This window comes from Phasianus colchicus, chromosome Z (assembly GCF_987193195.1).
Source record: "Phasianus colchicus chromosome Z, bPhaCol1.hap1.1, whole genome shotgun sequence".
NCBI lineage: Eukaryota > Metazoa > Chordata > Aves > Galliformes > Phasianidae > Phasianus > Phasianus colchicus.
This window is the reverse complement of record NC_143476.1, coordinates 89,866,427-89,884,375: the sequence shown is the minus strand read 5'-3', so window position 1 is coordinate 89,884,375 and position 17,949 is coordinate 89,866,427. Positions and strand designations below refer to the sequence as shown.

General features: G+C 42.2%; 1 protein-coding gene across 2 annotated transcripts; it reads right to left on the bottom strand.

Moving 5' to 3' along the window:
* Positions 1-3,376: 3,376 nt before the first annotated feature.
* LOC116231354 (urea transporter 2-like) lies at positions 3,377-17,667 on the bottom strand. 2 transcript variants are annotated; one of them, XM_090131579.1, is made up of 9 exons: positions 17,084-17,667; positions 10,859-11,021; positions 9,969-10,158; positions 9,481-9,609; positions 8,285-8,477; positions 7,092-7,239; positions 6,338-6,472; positions 5,442-5,491; positions 3,377-3,554 (listed from the first exon to the last, which is right to left on the bottom strand). In XM_090131579.1, exons 1-9 carry the CDS (start codon positions 17,186-17,188, stop codon positions 3,378-3,380), a joined length of 1,290 nt encoding a protein of 429 aa, XP_089987705.1. In that variant the 5' UTR covers positions 17,189-17,667; the 3' UTR covers position 3,377. The 2 variants fall into 2 exon arrangements, with proteins under 2 accessions (XP_089987705.1, XP_031452926.2); XM_031597066.2 differs by lacking the exon at positions 17,084-17,667 and adding an exon at positions 12,394-12,464.
* Positions 17,668-17,949: the final 282 nt, after the last annotated feature.

Below are 17,949 nucleotides of genomic sequence, written 5' to 3'. Positions count from 1 at the left end.
AGTTGAGCGTGTTCCAGGCTGTAGCCTCTTCACTACTTTTGAGAACTCCACTGACAAGAAGCTGCTGCCCAGCATCCCATGGCTGTTCGTCTGAAATTTTAATTCACCATTTCCCTCCCCAGACCTTTGATTGCAAACCATGTGCAAACCATGAGTAGGACTGAGTGGCTGCAGCCAGACCAGCTGGCAGCTGAACCCCAGCAGAGAATTCTGGGGGGCAGGAGACATGGGAATGCCAAAAGCTAGAGACTGGGATTGACTGTTTGATGTGGGACTGCAAGGATTGGGAAGATTTATGACCATTAGACACAGAAGTGATGCCAGTGGTATAGGAAATGACAGTGAGGCTGTTAAGTTAAGTGAGACTTTGGGGTGAACTTTGTTTCCCAAGGAGGTATCCTTATTTTGAACTGGTTTATTTTTATAAATGTTTAATGCAATGTGATTTCTTTGCTGGCAATGGGAGGGAAGTAATTGAGGAAAAGCACCAAAACTCCAGACTAGCATACATGCTTCTTAGGATTCAGATATTTCCTTTATTGTATATGTCAAAAACAAGAATGCAAATAGTGCGCTTGAAAAATCTGTGAACTTTGAATAGCATTTATTTGATGTAGAGAAAAAAAACAACAACAGCAGCAAATACAACTGTTCCGATAATGACATAAATTAGATTTTTTTGGCAAGGACTGCTATAAATGATAATGGCAGAAGCATGATATGCATATTCCGACTGTTATACATGACATATTACCAAATAACTTACTTTGCACGGGGTAATGGGGAGACTGAATTCTCTGGGTAGGGCAGAATGAAGAATTAATGCTGAGTGATGTGCAAAGTCTTTCTAATGGCTGAGACGTGGCCTTCATCTTTCGTTGTTTTTCTGTTCTGTGCATATGGTTTCTTTACAGTACTGCTGAAATGGCTCTGTTGCTCAGCAACAGCAAGCTGAAATAGCACCAGTCAGAGAAAATCTGCTGATTTACACTGGTCATAAAGTGTGTCTTCTTACCAGAGTGCAGATTTTGACAGAAGAATGAAAGCCAGCCCTTGCCTTCGACCTCTCGTATTCACGGTACCAGCTGGGGGGATGTCAATCCAGACAAGGGAAGCTAGTCTTTACCCTGAGTGTTTGACAGATGGGGTGGTGCATCCTCTGGGTAGAGCAGGACCTGCTCTGACACCAGTCTGGAGAGTCAGTGGCTTTTCTAGGGCTTGGGTTTCAGCCATGGCTGTAGGTCTGCAGGCACAACACCGTGCCTTTGGGCTGGTCTTAGACAGGAGCAGGCTTGGCTCTTGTGCATACTGAATGTTACTATTGCAGCCAAAGTGTAATGAACAGAAGGTAGAAGTTTCCTAAATATCCTGCCCTGATTACATAATTTTACTTCTTTACTTTTCTTAGCTACTTATGTAATTTAGGAGAGAGCCTCACTTTGGAAACACAGAATCATAGGGTCTGGAAAGGACCTCTGGAGATCACTGAGTCCAACTCCCTTCACTAATGGAGGTTCCCTAGACTAGATTGCACAGGGAAGTATCCAGGTGGGTTTTGAATATCTCCAGGGAAGGAGATACAAGCTCTATGGAAGAGCTTAGAGACAATAAATAAAGAGAAACTTATATCAAACTCAAATAAATGAGTGTTTCTTTTAAAAAAATAACTCAATGTGGTATCATGTGGTTATTTACCAATTAAAATACAGTAACTTACACATTTTACAAGCGATCTCTGGAATGCCAATCATACAGAAAAACTGTCACATACATGAAAATGCAAAGGTTCATCAGAAAATGTTGCCAACAATTCATACCAAATACTTTTGGGTCTTTTTGGTGCTCATAAAAGGTGTTTTGTTTTTTTCCCAACCTCAGAAATCAGCAATAATATGAATTGTAAGCTACTTTTTTTTTTTTTTTTTTTTTTTAAATCTCTGCCTCTAGAATAACAGGAGTGATATTATGATCAGTGGTTGACAACCCTGCCCTTGGCAGGGGAGTTGGATCCAGATGAACTTTAAGGTCCCTTCCAACCCAAACCATTCTATGATTCTATGATTGAAATAGATAGGCTAATGCCAACTGAATAACCTAAGAATGGAGGAAAATATTTGTGATGAAAATGTCAGAATCTGGCCTGTATTCTCTGATTGGTAATAATTGCTACCAATTATTGCCACAGATCTATGTTCAATACTAGCTATGCATCTCTTGGAGGTCTGATTAATCAATCCCATTATGAATTATCTGGTGTGCTGGTAGAAGTTATTATGTTGGGTAAGACCCATTGCCTTTTATAAAGGCCTTCCATCAAGATGAGGTAAAACTGAATGCTCTTATTCCCCAACTGCCTTGCATGCCATCATTACTTGAAGTTGATTACATCAATTCAGAGGCTGAGAAAATCAGGTCAAGTTAGTTCTGCTTGTGGTTGGGCTGAACAGAGCCATTTCATTTTTCATAGAGAAGGGGTAGAAGTGGCTTTGCTGCTGTCCCCTCCTTTGCTAACCCATGGCCAAGTTTGAGTATTAAGTGGAATGCTGATATAAACATAAAATCATTACACTTATTGTTACAGAAAAACATTCATTTTACTGGCATCTACATTCTTGGCCTTGAATTTTCTGTGCAACAGGGTAGGACTGAAACAATTTTTTCATGAACTGTTGTAATCTAGTACAAACTAGAACATCTCAAATCTGGGTCTTATAGGCAATCCCTCCTTTCCCATTATTTTGACTTTCACAAGACTTGCAAGTATTAGCAACGCTGCTTGCAATTCATCTGTGTCCATCACGTGTGAGATTATTATTAGTTCACACCTTTCTCCACTAGTATTGAAGATTCTCCAGGAGGATTTCTTTATCACTTATTTCCTACTTAGCAAATGGTACTCTTTGTTCCAGTTCTCTGCCACTATGAAGCTCTCTAAGGTGAATCCTATTGCTGTAGTAAGCTGGTGTTAGCCTTTAAATAGTATTCCCAATAAAGAGCTGAGATATGCTCTGCTCTTCATTACTTTACGTCTGATTACAGTGACTCAGATTTCACAAATAGAATTTTCTTTGCCACCTCTAAGTCATTTCCCCACTTTTTAAAATTCAAGTGTCTTTTCAGGCATATGTGCTTTTGAGTTGTGACAGGTTGGTCATGGGAAAGATCCTTCTAGCACAGCATGTTTCTATCTAATCAGGATAGAACAAAAAATTGTGATGGAAAAAGTCTCTCTGTTCAAAGATGATGGGGTTTTGGGGGTTTTTGGTCTTTTTACTTTACAGCACATAAATATTTATTTATTTATTTATTTATTCTTTTTAGGAGGGAACCTTGTGCTCCTGCTTTACAATCTGTGAAGGATCTCTCTTATTGGGTCTTTATACGTCACAGCAAGACATGTGATGTTTCTTCATTCTCAGATAATATGCTCGATTGGCTTCTGGATAGGTGACTTTGGAGAGTGGAAGCTTGTAGATGGCTGAGTGGTTTGTGGTCATTAACAGAAAGGTCAGTGCAGATAAACAGAAAGACCAGGTTCCTGGTGGCACCCCGAACTGTACAGAAAAACACAAAACACATATTTTACTGTCTGTTTGTCTTTCACTTGGCCTCTCTGTCATGGGAATAAGTTGGAGTAAGTTTTTTCAAGGAAATCTTGTCTTGGCTTTGTATGGAAGATCTTTGTGGCGATGTAAACTTTGTGTATGAGATTTTGATGTTGTTCACTGGCCTTTAGCATCTACTAGCTTTGGTGAGAAGGATGATTTTTCTGTGCACTTGCAGAGATTATGGATGGACCTAAGATAGGACCTAAGACTTTGGCTTCATTAGGGGAAGATCATGCCCAACCAATCTGGTGGCCTTCTATGATGGAGTGACAGCATGGATGGACAAGGGAAAGGCGACCGATGCCATTTACCTGGACTTGAGCAAGGCCTTTGACACGGTCCCACACCACATCCTTATCTCCAAACTGGAGGGATGTGGATTTGATGGGTGGACCACTCGATGGATAAGAAACTGGTTGAAAGGCTGCAGACAGAGGGTGGTCATCAATGGCTCCATGTCCAGGTGGAGGCCGGTAATGAGCGCCGTCCCCCAGGGGTCTGTCTTGGGACCGGTGCTCTGTAACATCTTTATCAATGACATCGATGGGGGAATCGAGTGCACCCTCAGCAAGTTTGCTGATGACACCCAGCTGAGTGGTGCGGTCGACACGGTGGAAGGACGGGATGCCATTCAGAGGGACCTTGAGAGGCTAGAAAGGTGGGCCTGGGTGAACCTGATAGGTTCAACACAGCACAGTGCAGAGTTTTGCACTTGGGCCAGAGGAATCCCAGGCATCCATACGGATTGGAAGGAGCGGTCCTTGAGAGCAGCCCTGCAGAGAAGGACGTGGGGGTTCTGATGGATGAAAAGCTTAACATGAGCCAGCAGTGTGCTTTTGCAGCTCAGAAAGCAAATGGGATCCTGGGCTCCATCAGAAGAGGGGTGGCCAGCAGGGACAGGGAGGTGATTGTCCCCCTCTACTCTGCCCTTGTGAGGCCCCATCTGCAGTGCTGTGTCCAGGCCTGGAGCCCCCAGTACAAGAAAGACAGGGAGCTGTTGGAGAGGGTCCAGAGGAGCCACAAAGATGATCAGAGGGCTGCAGCACCTCCCCTGCAAAGACAGACTGAGGGAGCTGGGCTTGTTCAGCCTGGAGAAAAGAAGGCTGCAGGGTGAGCTCATTGCAGCCTTTCAGTACCTAAAGGGAGCCTACAAACAGGAGGGGAATCAACTTTTGAAAGGGTGGATAACTGCAGGACAAGGGGAAATGATTTGAAGCTGAGGGAGGGAAGATTGAGTTGGATGTCAGGGGGAAGTTCTTTACATAGAGAGTGGTGAGGTGCTGGAACAGCTGCCCAGAGAGGCTGTGGATGCCCCGTGCATCCCTGAAGTTGTTCAAGGCCAGGTTGAATGGGGCCCTGGGCAGCCTGATCTAGTATTAAATGGGATGGTTGGTGGCCCTGCATGTGGCAGGGGGGTTGGAGCTTGATGATCCCTGGCCATTCTGTGATTCTGTGATTCTATGAAGATAGGAATGGACACAGAAGCATTCATTTACCTTAACCCTGTGCTGTTGTACTGACTGACTTTTTGTACTTGGTCAAAGGAACTAAACTGAATTTAAGGTTTTTTTACACATGAGGACAAAGCTTTTCTCAACTACTTCAGGCAGAAAGAATGGCCTGTGGAAGATCATGCTTCTAGGAAGAAAAATGGTAAATTTAAGTGGGAATACCATCCGCTTGGCAGTCCATGATTCCTCACTCAGATCTGTAATGCCTTCAGCTGAATTTCTTTTTGAATCTTCATGTTTCACCTCAGAAGTCAGGAAAATATAGTATGTATGTGTTCAGATCTGTTTTTTGAAATGAGACCTTAGCTAATAAACTACTTACCACAGACAACATGTTCGTCAGTGTCGCTCCCAGATATGCACTGAAGAGTGCTGTGAAAAAGAAAGATAACTTCAGGTGAGTTTGGTTGCTCATAGCACGGAGGAGACCAGCAGGAAGAAACATCTCCCATGCTGCCTTGGGTAGCTCAACCAATGCTTATGAAAATGCCTGGGAAGCCCTCTCTTAAAAATCTTTCCTTTGCAGCATGCCCTCCAACCTCCTGTGGAAAGGGCAAAACAAAGAAGACGTGGAGTGATAAAAAGTGTGAATATGGAAATAGAAGCTTCTGAAACATGCACTGACATGGAAATAGGTTGATGGATGGAGTTAAATGGGAAAATAACCCTTCCATTTCTCCTGCCTCTAGGGCTAGAAGGTGGGTCAATGAGATACAAAGCTAAATCTTTTTTATATGCACACTGAATGAGCAATAGTTTAACTCCCAGCTCACTGTGATATTGAAATTTCATACTGAATTGCCTTATAAATAATTCTTCAATCATTCTGTGTTGCTTAGCTCATGCCTCTGGTATCCATTTCAGTAGACTGGGAAAATTATTCTGCCTAATTCCAGATGCAGACTGATCTTGAGCTCCAGCTTTCTTAGTGTACACAATTAGTCTCAAAATGAAGCATCTGATTTCAAAGATGTTAATTAATCTACTGATTGCTTCTTTTGTTTTGAACACAGCTCTTAGCTGCAAGTCAACACACTGTTTTTATCTTTTCAGGGTGCGCTAGAGCAACAGCTCTAACATCCACCTCCACCGTCTGTCTGTCTGGCCCATGTCTGTCCAAAAGTGGCTATCTGGCTTCAGCCCACCTCCAGTATCTGTGCATCTTGTCTTGTTTCAAAAGGAAGTTATGTTAGTAATGAAAATCCATAGGGTACATACCACAGGCAATTGCCAGCAAATGTGTCTGCCAGGTGAATGCGTAGAACATGCCTCCAATGGCGATGCATGAGAGGGAGCTGTTGTAGCTCCATAAACCAGAGTAGATCGTGCTAAAAGGTATTGCTAAGCTCAGTGCTGGGAAAAAAAAAAAAAAAAAAAAAGTCAAAAATATATAATTCCTTAGCCAAACAGCTGTGAAATAGCCCAAACTCTGTTTTTGGGGGGGCTCAAGCCTGCATGTCTATGCTGAATTCCTGTTTGTTGCCATGTTGTGACAGTCCAAGACTAAAGACAGTCCAAGACTTCAGACTAATGTAATCACTGTGGATTTTCCCTGGTGCTGCTGAACTGAATTTGGCCTTATAGTTGCAGCAGAAGATATATTAGTCAGCGAGCGTACATTTAAACTCTGAATGAGTCCCTAAGGCCTGCACAGTCAGACTTGTGGCAATGACTTTTATTAAGCTGCTCCTAAAAACATCAGGATATATCCAGAAATGAAGTATTTCAGGATAGAAAGCCATTTCAGCCAAAAGTGCATTACTTTCTTCTGAAGATTTGCACCGTCGTAAAATGGGGTAAGAGAATGTGGAAGTCAATCAAAAGAATTCTTAAAACAGAAGAGCTCATTTTTTTTCAAGCAATCTTTCTCCAGTGGAAAACACATTTGCAACTATAAATGTTCCAGGCACTCTGCTTCCTCTTTTATTCTCTGTGCTTCTGTATATACCTGTGGATCAAATAAAGCCCTTACCTGCCAACATCCCCACTGCTGATCCGATTGCTGCATGCAGACAGATGAGTGGAGACGAGATAAATAAAGCAAGCAGGAAAATTCCCCCAGTCCAGGGATTATCACAGCCATAAACCTGGCCCACCCCAATTGGAATGGACTGCAGCAGCTGAGTGAATGAAAAAGAAAAAAAAAAAAACAATTTTTTTTTATCCTTTTTGTTGCTTTGTTTTCAAAAAAAAAAAAAAAAAAAAAAAAAAACCCAAAAACCAAAAAACAAACCCAAGCAAACGCAAAAAACCCCAAAACCAAGCCCAACCGAGTTTAGATGGTCGCTTTCAACCTAGTTTGGCTGAGTGGTAGAAATTCTGTTTATTTCAGGAGGTCTTGTGAAAATAGTGGCTTGGATGGGAAGAAAAGGATGGGCTGTTCCCAAAAGAGTGGATGTGCCCCTGCTTTGGACAGGAGAGAAGAACCCAGGTTGGTTGCAGGTATAGAGATGGTTTAGAGAAAATTTCCTTCAAACTGCTCTGTTCCATCAACGTGGAATGGTTCATTTATAGTACCCATAAAATTATGTGTCATGGTAAAGGTTCTTTTGGAAATGCAACCTGTGTGGTTTGCTATTTAGTGCCAATTAACTCCCTTAATCACTCCCTGGGAACCCTTTAAAATAGTCCACTGAGCCCTAGGGGAAAGTGCTTACTCTTCTGTCTGCTGTTTACTGTGCTGTACAGCAGAATAAAATGCCTCTTTGGAAAGGTCCCACATGATTATTAACTAAAAAAAGTTTGTAACAATTCTGCCTTAGTAATATCTGCTTAATCATTTCTTCTCAGAAAGACTGCCTCCTGATGCATTTTTAAAAGTACTCTGAGTGGAAAATTAAAAATGACTTATGAGTTAACTGAACCTTTGCTATGAGGTTGTCATCAGTATATGCACAGTAATGGATAAATAAGTTGCAGACAGTCTGTGAAGATTATAGTATAAATATTTAGATTCAACTGTGAACAAATGATACCATATCCCCAAAAATTCTCATCTTCAGGATATCAGAAATATCAGTTCCCTGGAGTAAGCCCTTATCCATTGGATAAGAGCTATTTTGTAAATGCAGTGTTGCATTGCCAGGCTGTATTACAGTGATGTGGAAGGGGGATAATATGGTTCCATAATGCTTTTAATGGAGAAAGCTGTTTAGGGCATTCTACCATTGACATGTCAGCGTCTGTCCAGGTGATGTTTGGTGTTGTTGTTGCAGGCTGAATGACGGTTGTAGGGAAGAAGAGGTTATGGGGTCCTGATGCAGCCAGATAGAGGGTCAAGGCCAAGTTGAAAGGCAAGGTGAAAACAGGCAGATCCCACTTAGAGAAGACTGAACCTAAAGCGCTGGTGAAAACAGGGCTGAAAGAAGAACAAAATGGTCTCACTAGGAGATCAGCAAATTCCCAGCCTTCCACAGGTCACTTAGCAATGTACAGATTCCTGCTGTGCTACGCAATATGATACGTGGTGAATTTGGTGAACCAGAGGGGACCAGGGCCCTCTGGTCCTCCACTGGTGTGGAGTTACTCCCCAGATCAACAGTAGTGCTTAATTTTTTATTTAATTTTTATTTTCTTAAATACCTGATATGGATTCTGTAGAGGGTACTAATGCCAGGTCTGACTGACCTGGAAAGAAGGCTGTGTCCCTTTGTTCAACCTTATGGATTGGGTCCATCAGAAGGCAGATAGCAAAGGCATATTTATTAATGTGAATATAACACTACATAAACTTCTGGCAGATGGATGATATGTGGGATTTAGGAATCTCCAATTAGATATCTGGGGACCAAAGACCAGCTTTCAGTATTTTCACTATCCAAACACCTGGCAGACTATGGTGCCATATATATCAGTAAAGTATTATTAGCTGCTTGTTTTCATAAGCATCAAACATCATGTCTTGAGACCACCGAGCAGCCTTTGTGCCTGGTGAGGTAAATTTTCATGGCACTTTTACACGGTGACTTAAATAGATGAAATGCTTATGGTTGACGATGGCAGGGAATCATAGAATCAGAGAATCATAGAATGGCCTGGGTTGAAAGGGGCCGCAACGATCATCTAGTTTCACCTGAGACAAGAATGAACTGATGCATCACAGCAACGTGGCTAACATTTAGGGCCTGAATTACATAGGACCTGCCATCAATTTTCCTTTTACTCGTTTGGTTTATTTATGATTATGGGAGTACCATATTTGTTTAAAAGTACAAATCATAATCCAAGATTTAGAAGCACACACATGCCAGCCATGTTTCTTTTTCACTGCAGACTGCATAGCACATAAAAAACACAATGGCTCAACCGTTCCTTCAGTTAGGAAACTGGGGCTGGAGTAAGAAGCAGAATGTCTCACTTACCATGTCACTGACACCAGTGCTACTGGCAGTAGAAGCCACCAATGGTAGTCTCCTTTAGCAGAGAAGACTGCTATGAGCAATCCCACCAAGACCCCATTATAGCCATACAAGCCTGCTGCTATGGCCGATCTGAAGAGAAAAAAAAACCAAAACAACAAACAGCTGTCTTGAAATCTTTTCTCTGCAGGTGCACCTGCATCATCCCTTCCTATCTCATGTAGCCAAGACTCTGTGATGCTGGCTTGCCAAGGCTCGTGTACGGACCGTCAGTTTTACACACCTGAGTACACACGAGTCCTTTAAGCACCCCCTACTCCTTCCGTAGTTCTATTCAGTGTCCTCACAGACCAGTTGTAGCTGGTGCTGTTGAGAAGATCAGTCTAGCCCTAACAGTTTTAACTAAGGATAAATTCTCTTTTTATCCACGGTTCTTATTTAACGCATATGTGAAAGTCTAATACAGCTTAACACATATGTGATAGTCTTACCTGTCTTGACCCAGAATAAGTGCTGTTAAGGTTGAGACAACTGTTCCTAAGCAGCCTGTGAGTGTCCACCATGGGTTCTGCACCAGGAAACCAGCGACTACGATCAGACCACTGAGGGGATTATTGACAAACATCACCTGGGATATCCCACGCAGCACCCAGTCAACAAACTGGATCATGATGGGCTTATCTGGAAGAGATCAAATTAAGTAATACGAATAACTAAAAGCGCACAGATGATTCGGGATAGGTTGTTTATTTTTAAACTCATAAACAGTTTTGGCAGAGTGACTTTGGCAGCATGACCGAAGCAATGAATCAACAAGACTCTAAAACTTGGTTTGTACTGAAGTCTTGCATCTGGAACGCTAAGATGAACAGTGTGGTTGCCAGAGGCCCGTGCTGAAGAGTACCCTGGACCAGGCTTCATATACACTAGTTAATTTATGATGTCTGTGCCTCAGATAGCAAATTGTACGTGTAGCCAATTGCTGATTTATTATGGGGACCAAAGATACTTACCTACGTGTAATTTGGCTTCACAGTGGCATGAGGCTTGACAGAAATGGATCAGCTGGTAGGGGAGGGAATGTTCTGAAGAATGGCAGGGCACAGAATAACCATCCTAGGCTGTGTTCTGTGGGACTACATTCGTTTTGTCTGTGGCATATTGGGAGGTAAATGTCACCTCAGCCATCCTCAAGATTTAAGCAGCATGCAGCTCTCTGCACAAAGCTGCATTTTTCCCACAGAACAGAAATAATTCAGGGCAGATATCATTTCTGTTCTGCTCCAGCTTGAATCCTGTTACTGAGAAGTTAGTTATTACTCTTTTAATACAATTCTTCTTTGTAATCCCTCAATTAGTTATGGTGAAATAATAGCTTTACCTTTCAGCCAGGCACCAAATTCCTTCATGTCTCCTGTGATGTACCCAACAGCTCTGCAGACTCTCTTTCCACCTTTACTTAACTGACTTTCCTTTCTTGGCTTTCTTTCCCCCTTGGTTTCTATCTTGACATCAACGCCGTTTTCCATGGTGAGGATTTGAGCCTTTGGTAGAATTCAAGGAAAAACAAACAACATGCAGTTCATTGCAATGACTCTTACTGGTGTCTGCTTATTCTTTTTTCTACATGTTATTGCTCAAATAGAATCATAGAATCATCATAGAATCATAGAATGGCTTGAGTTGGAAGGGACCTCAAAGATCACCAAGCTGCAACCTCCCTGCTGCATTCAGGGCCACCAACCTCCCCATTTAATACTAGACCAGGCTGCCCAGAGCCTCAACCAATCTGGCCTTGAACACCTCCTGAGACAGGGCATCCACAACCTTTCTGGGCAGCTGTTCCAGCATCTCACCACTCTCTTTTTTTTTTTTTTTTTTTTGGAGCTGAAAGAGGAAAATCCTTTGTCTGAACACCTGATTCCCATGTATCCTTGAGCACATTCTCTCTTCATGCTCTCTTGAGGCTTTCCAGACATTCATGCAGCCATGGATTTGAACACCTAAAGGAACCACTGGCCATTATGTCAGTGTTATTTCACCTCATCTTAACATCCTGATCAACTGTATCATGTTTTTTTCAGAAATCAAGCAGTTCTATTTTAAAAGGTGACTTCAAGCAGAGCAGGGTGGCATTAACAGACACTGGCTTCACACAAGTTGAAGTTCACTTCAAAACCCAACTTGTTGAGAGATTCTATCACACTTAGGAAACCGCTTCAATAATTCCATTTCTCCTGTTACTCGATCAGTTTGAGTCTATGCATCAGCCATCACTAACAGGTATCTAACATTAGGTTTATGGGTTTCTATATAGTCCTCTATTGTGGTCAGGTAAGACGTCCTCATGAGCATGGGCTTAGCTTGAGGGTTCTTACATAAACAAGCAGTTTTCTGCTCCACTGAAATTAACTTATAACTGTTGTGTCTTCTGAACCTAGCACTGGTTTACAACATTAAAGGCCGTATTGAGAGTGCTTGCTCTCCATTTTGCCTTATCATGGTGCTGCCTTCTCTCTGCCTCCTACCCAGGCAGTGTTAGGTGTCCTGCACTGCCATTGTTCTTCAGCGTAAGGTGTGACAGGTGACCATAATCTGTATTAAGAAAACATCTGAGAGTAACAAAATACCTCTTATTAAACATAGTATACACTACATCAAGTCCTAAATAAGAAAGAGGAGGACTTTTTTTGCCAAAGAGGGGTGTTTAGGCCTGCAGACGTTGCTTGGAGCATGCTCAGGAGGAGGCAGATATGTGGTGCCATATGGGACACATGCCCTTTGGAATGGGAGATGCTGCAATATGCTTTGACACCTCACACAGCTCTAGATAACTTCATTCAGGCACATGGCTCAGAGGCTTGCATCTAACTGTAAAAACTGCTTTTAAAAAACATCTCATAGCTAATTTGTTACCTGTTTTAAGGGCCAGTTCTCAACATGAACTCAGCAAGTTAAAAGCATCCAAACCTTGCCCTGGAGTGTGCTCAGTTTCTTGAGGAGGAGTAGAACTAATTGTTGGTCGTTGTCTAGACAAAGAATATAAAGATCAAAGAATCATAGAATCATAGAATGGCCTGGGTTGAAAATGACCACCATGATTATCTAGTTTCAACCCCTGCTATGTGCAGGGTTGCCAACCACCAGGCTGCCCAGAGCCACATCCAGCCTGGCCTTGAATGCCTGCAGGGATGGGACATCCACAACCTCCTTGGACAACCTGTTCCAGTGCCTCACCCCTCTCTGTGTGATGAGATGAGATACACTGCTGAATAAATACAGAAACAAAGCTGCTTTGATTCTCCTTGGAGAGTGCAAGAAGTAAAGAATTTTGGCTGTGAGTTAGTAATTTAAGTTAGTGCTCAACTCACTTGCATCTTCAGTAAAATGGCAGCTGGAGAAGAGAACCTGTATTTCAGAAATAGGGGTGCAAAGCAATTAAGTTAAAGCGGCCTCCTTCTTGGGCATTATGCTTGCAGAAGGGTGGTGGATGTGCAACCTGGCCAGTTCCTTGTTACTGCAGACATTATACATAACAATGAGCATTTTATGTCTTTGGGAAGTTCCCAACCAATTCAAGGATAAGAGCAACATGAAACTAGCTGAAGGGAGGACCAGTATGTAGAAGAATGTGAAATCTGCCTTTGGGTAGGACACGAGGACAAGGAGCTTAGCTTGAGGAGGGAGAAATGAAAAAGATGAGAGCATTGTTAGGGACAATGTCTCAGTGCTGGAGGGCTTTTTCTGGCTCAGTTATAATTCATTACCTTGATTCATTAACCTTCGCTTTTACCATATTTTATTCTGAAATAATGGAATAGGTGAATTGGATGCACTTTCACTTAAATCAAAATTTCCAGCCAAGATAAATGCTCTTCATTTGGTGAAAGTGCATTTACATTTTCAATTTAAAGAGTCTTTCTCTCTAGGTAACTTAGGCTCTCTCTGGCACTAATTCGTAAAACCACACGCAGTGCTATCGTACTTTCAAAGAGATGCTCTGTGTCCATCTTTCCCTGCATCCTGAGTGAAGGTATTTTTGCTGTGCAGAAATGTGGAGATGCTCTCCTATGTGGAATGTAATGTGCACAAGAAGTGCTGGAGCCGCTCTCTGGTCCACTTGTGGAATTCTGTAGTGAGTGTCTGAATGGAGCTTCATTTCTTTCTCATTTTTACCCTGCAATATGTAATAACTGCATACTCCAAGCCCATGTGAGATGCCAAGCCTTTTATTTTAGATTGAATGTAAGAAGATTTATGGTAAGGGTGGAGAGGCAGTGGCACAGATTGTCCAGAGGTGTGGTGGATGCCCCTGATCCTGGAGACATTCAAGGTCAGGCTGAGCAGCTGATGGAGCTGTGGGTGCTCTGTAGTGAGGACTTAGATTAGATGGCCTTTAAGGATGCCTTTCAACTCAAATTATTCTATGATTCCGTGATCTCGAGTTGAGGGCATTTGGTAGTGATGTGTGCTGTGCAGCTTGCACAAACTTTGTGTAAGGCATCACTGCACAGTGCAATCATAATCTTGGAGAATTACCCAATACACAAGTTGCACCAGGGTAAGTTTAGGTTGGGTATGAGGAAAAACTTCTTTACAGAAAGGGTTGTTAAGCACTGGAATAGGCTCCCCTATAGGGAGGTGGTTCAGTCATCATCCCTGGATGTGTTTGAAAACTGTTTAGATGTGGTGTGCAGGGACATGATTTAGCAGAGGGTTGTTAGAGTTAGGGTAGTATGGTTGGATTGTGGTTAGTTAGACTTGATGATCTTTGAGATCTTTTCTAACCTGAGCATTTCTATAAATTCATTTGCTCTGGATTTTAATGGGCAGAAATGAAGTCAGCTCAATGAGCTGGCACGGCAAAAAGGCCAGGTGAGCCACTTCCATTTTTCTGGTCTGAATTTCATCTCTGATGAAGGCTGTGTCAAAGCCTTGCATATCTGTTCTTCCAGAATATTTTAAATCAGAATGCTTTGGAGGTGATCATGGGCATCTCTTGGTCAAATTCATGTCATTTTTTCCCTGCCTGTCAAGTGATATGTCTCCTATGGGTGGGCTACCAGAGGTCACCATTGCATGGATATCAGTCCAAATTTCTATTACACAATACATGCTACAGTGGAAGGATGTAATTATGAAACACCCCAGTGCTTGCAGAGCAGCCTGGTGGTTAAGCCACACTTTGGGTCTTTGTGACACAATAGAGGTCCAGACCCAGTTCTGTTTCTGGCACCCTGATGCTGCATGGTGGTTGCCTCCTGTGTAGTGGTTCAGCTGCCACTGAGTGTGGTGACAGGTATTTCTGTCTCGTGGAAACTCTTTTCTGCCTAGAAACACACCGTATGGAGGACGTAGCTACTCATTCTCATCCTGAGAAAGTATGAAGTATCAGCAAGCCTCTTGGAAAATGGCAGCAGCAGAGGTAGAAGAGAACCTGTGGGTGCTTGTGAAATTATGAGAAGCAGTGGCTGCTCTGCATGCTCATCCTAAAGGTCTGTGAGCACATTACCCTGCCATACAGAGTAGGTAATGGCAGCTCTTTAAGAAAGGATAGAGGACAAATGGCATCTCATCCCAGAATAATGGAGATGTTCAGAGAATTTTAGGACAGAGATGTCTGAATTTTAATTTAAAGTGAAAAGTGTCCCTGCTGATGGGGATTGCGAGAAGGCTGCTCTACTGCAGGCCTTCTGAACTGCCATTCAAGTGGAGTTAATGTGTCACTTTCAGTCAAAGCACTCTTTCTCGTAGTGCACAAAGAAGGAAAATGGAAATATTTCTGAAAGGGCTATTCTATAGGAACAAAGTACTTGATTTGCCAAAGGGGAAGGATTTTTTTTTTGTTGTTATTGCTTTTTTTAATTCCTTAAATCCATTTGTCTGTAGTATGTAAAACACAGTGTTGGTGTGCAACAGCAAGTACTGATTTGTGTTCTGCTGTCAGCACAGAGTAACAATCAAAAGCTTTTTTTCATCATAGTGTATTGTGCCAGGAGAGAGCTGGCTTTGGGGCACTGCTGCTTTCCTGCAATGATTACAGATTTCTGCTGCCTCCCCTTGCCCAGAGGTCTTTGTGCTGCTGGGTACAGACCTCACTGATGTCCTCACTGAGGATGTATATGTAAGCAAGAGTGGAAGTTCTTGCAGCTAGAAGTATCCAAGTACTTTTGTATCAGCTGTTAAAGAAACTCCTGGGAGCAGAAAAGTAAGATGTTTCTCTTGCACAAAAGTGAAGTCATCACAGAGGCAGGAAGCCAACATATTGGGTTTCTTTGTCATCTTTTCAGAGTTAATAAATGTCCTGCAGCAAAACCCTGATGTTACACAACCTCATGTCTCCCTAAATCAATTTCTCTTCCACTTGTGTACATTTTGACCATGCCATGCCGTACCTATGGCATCTCAGCAATGTCTCATTAAAGCTGCAGCATAGCAGACTCCATGCTGCTTGCACTCCTACAACATCTGGCCTGCAAGAAGGTATTTATTCACTTGCTGAAATTAAGGCAAGCCCTGGCATACAGTCATTATGCCTTATACATAGTAATAGCAGTGCTGTGCTTGCAGCTGGGAAAGGAGCAGGGCTTTTATATGGCTAATTGTTTAGTACTCATAGGTGATAGTTATTCCCATCTTGGTGTTCGTGTTGCTAGGTGTTGGGTTTCATCTTTGAAAATGCAGCAAAGTTACCTAGGACTTTCTCTCTCAATTTTTTCCTTTCCCTGATAGAATTTCTCTACAAAATCAAGGGGATTGAAAGTACTGCTGGTATTTGTTTGTCCAAGGAATTGCTGCCACACAATTACAGCCATTGTATCTTGCATTCTCCACATTGTTGCTGTGAAGTGTGCGGGCAGCCAGCACAGTGTGTGCAGCAAGTTTTTAGAGGAGTTCCTGCATCCAAGCACAATAGGAGGAAAGGGCCAGATCCTCAGCAACCCAGATTCTTACATGAACTCTATAATGTTAACAGGGCTTTAGTAAGGTTGTTAAGTGTTGTGTTATAGATATGTGAATACATGCATGCATGAGCATACACCCCAAAACAGAGAGATTATAATGAACTTGACCCTGACTGAAAAAAAAATTAGCTCAGGTTTTCCCACTGAACATAGATTTCAAAGCATTAGTTCAAAAGGAAGCTCATCCCTCAGATTCAAATACTCATTAAGCCCATTCCCAATTCAATTTTCAGAGATCTGTCTCCGGGACAGAGAAATCCAGAGATGCTATCACATTAACCACGTATTATTACTATCTGGGCATTTTTCATTTTGTAGAAGAGAAAGGCAGTGAAAGGAGGTGTTAAAGAGCCTGAGATTTTTTCTTTTTTTTTTTCTTCTCTTCCTCAAATGTTCAGCCAGCTGTGCTAAGAAGTTCTAATAAATCCTCAGCCTGCTAGAAAATTGTCAATAATTGAAATTCCTGTGACATTCCCTATTCTCCGTGTCTCTCTTGAGCCTTAGCTGCTCTCATTGGGAACTTTTAAAAGCTCTTTGTTTCATGTTTTGGGGAGGAAGATCTGGGTAAGTTGGTCACTAAGCCATTAACAGGGTGCATCTTTTTGACTATGCATTAAAAGGAAGGAACAACATGCTCTTACCTTTTGGATGACCTCGGGGACAGCTGTCTCTTTGCTGGCTATTGAGGAAAGCAGGGCTAAGAGTGGAGAAAAGAAAATGCCCCACCAGTTTATATAGGCTAGCATGGCTCCTGTTCTGATATTACTAATTAGTTGGTCTCTCCTCCCACTTTGTGAGCTCCAAACAAATGTCAAGAAGGTTCCCTCTTGAATTCCCCACCTTTCCTCTTGTTCTGTCCTTGGTCTCTTGCCAAAAGCCTTTCTAAATGTCCTCTTCCCTGCTGCTTTTTTTGTTGTTTTTGAACTAAGTCTCCCTTAACTCTGTCCTTTCTCCTCCAAAATTAAGAGGGACTCCAAACTTCCAATCAGACTGTAAGCATACCTCTCCAATGTTAATCTCTGTAACCCAGGACCTCTCAGCATCCTTCCATTCTTCCCTCCTTCCCAAAATGTTGGTTCTACGGTGGTGAGAAAACTCGATTGCAGACGTGTTGATGTTCCTGCTGTGAAGGTTTTAGAGCTACCACAATAACATGCAGCCTGTTGGATTCAGCTGTTCCTGGGCAGTTTTTGGAGCCACTATTCTGTTAACATACTGGAATGGAAGACTTGGTTCTGCTGTTTAATTTTTTTTTTTTTTTTAACCAGTTATTTGAGGAAACTTTTTTTTTTCTCCTTTTTTTTTTTTTTTTTTTCCCTCTTCTGCATTTTTAACATTGCCTCCCCAGCCTGCTGGAGGAATCTGGACTATCAGAAGTGTGACATATTTGAGAGGTTTATAAGACTGTGAAATAGCTGTGAAAGGCAGAGATGAAGCTGGAGAGGGGAGTTTTGAGAGAGTGAATAATAAGAGAAACAGCAGCAAAAAATCTTGTGTGAACTTAAGG

What these genes read in the sequence shown, in the direction of transcription:
- LOC116231354 (XM_090131579.1), bottom strand. Translation starts at nt 17,188, where the DNA reads ATGCTAGCCTATATAAACTGGTGGGGCATTTTCTTTTCTCCACTCTTA. An exon ending in CAGACGCTGACATGTCAATG is followed by an intron (nt 7,240 to 8,284) that starts GTAGAATGCCCT and finishes TCATTCACTCAG; the next exon opens with CTGCTGCAGTCCATTCCAAT. An exon ending in TGACGAACATGTTGTCTGTG is followed by an intron (nt 3,555 to 5,441) that starts GTAAGTAGTTTA and finishes TTTTCTGTACAG; the next exon opens with TTCGGGGTGCCACCAGGAAC.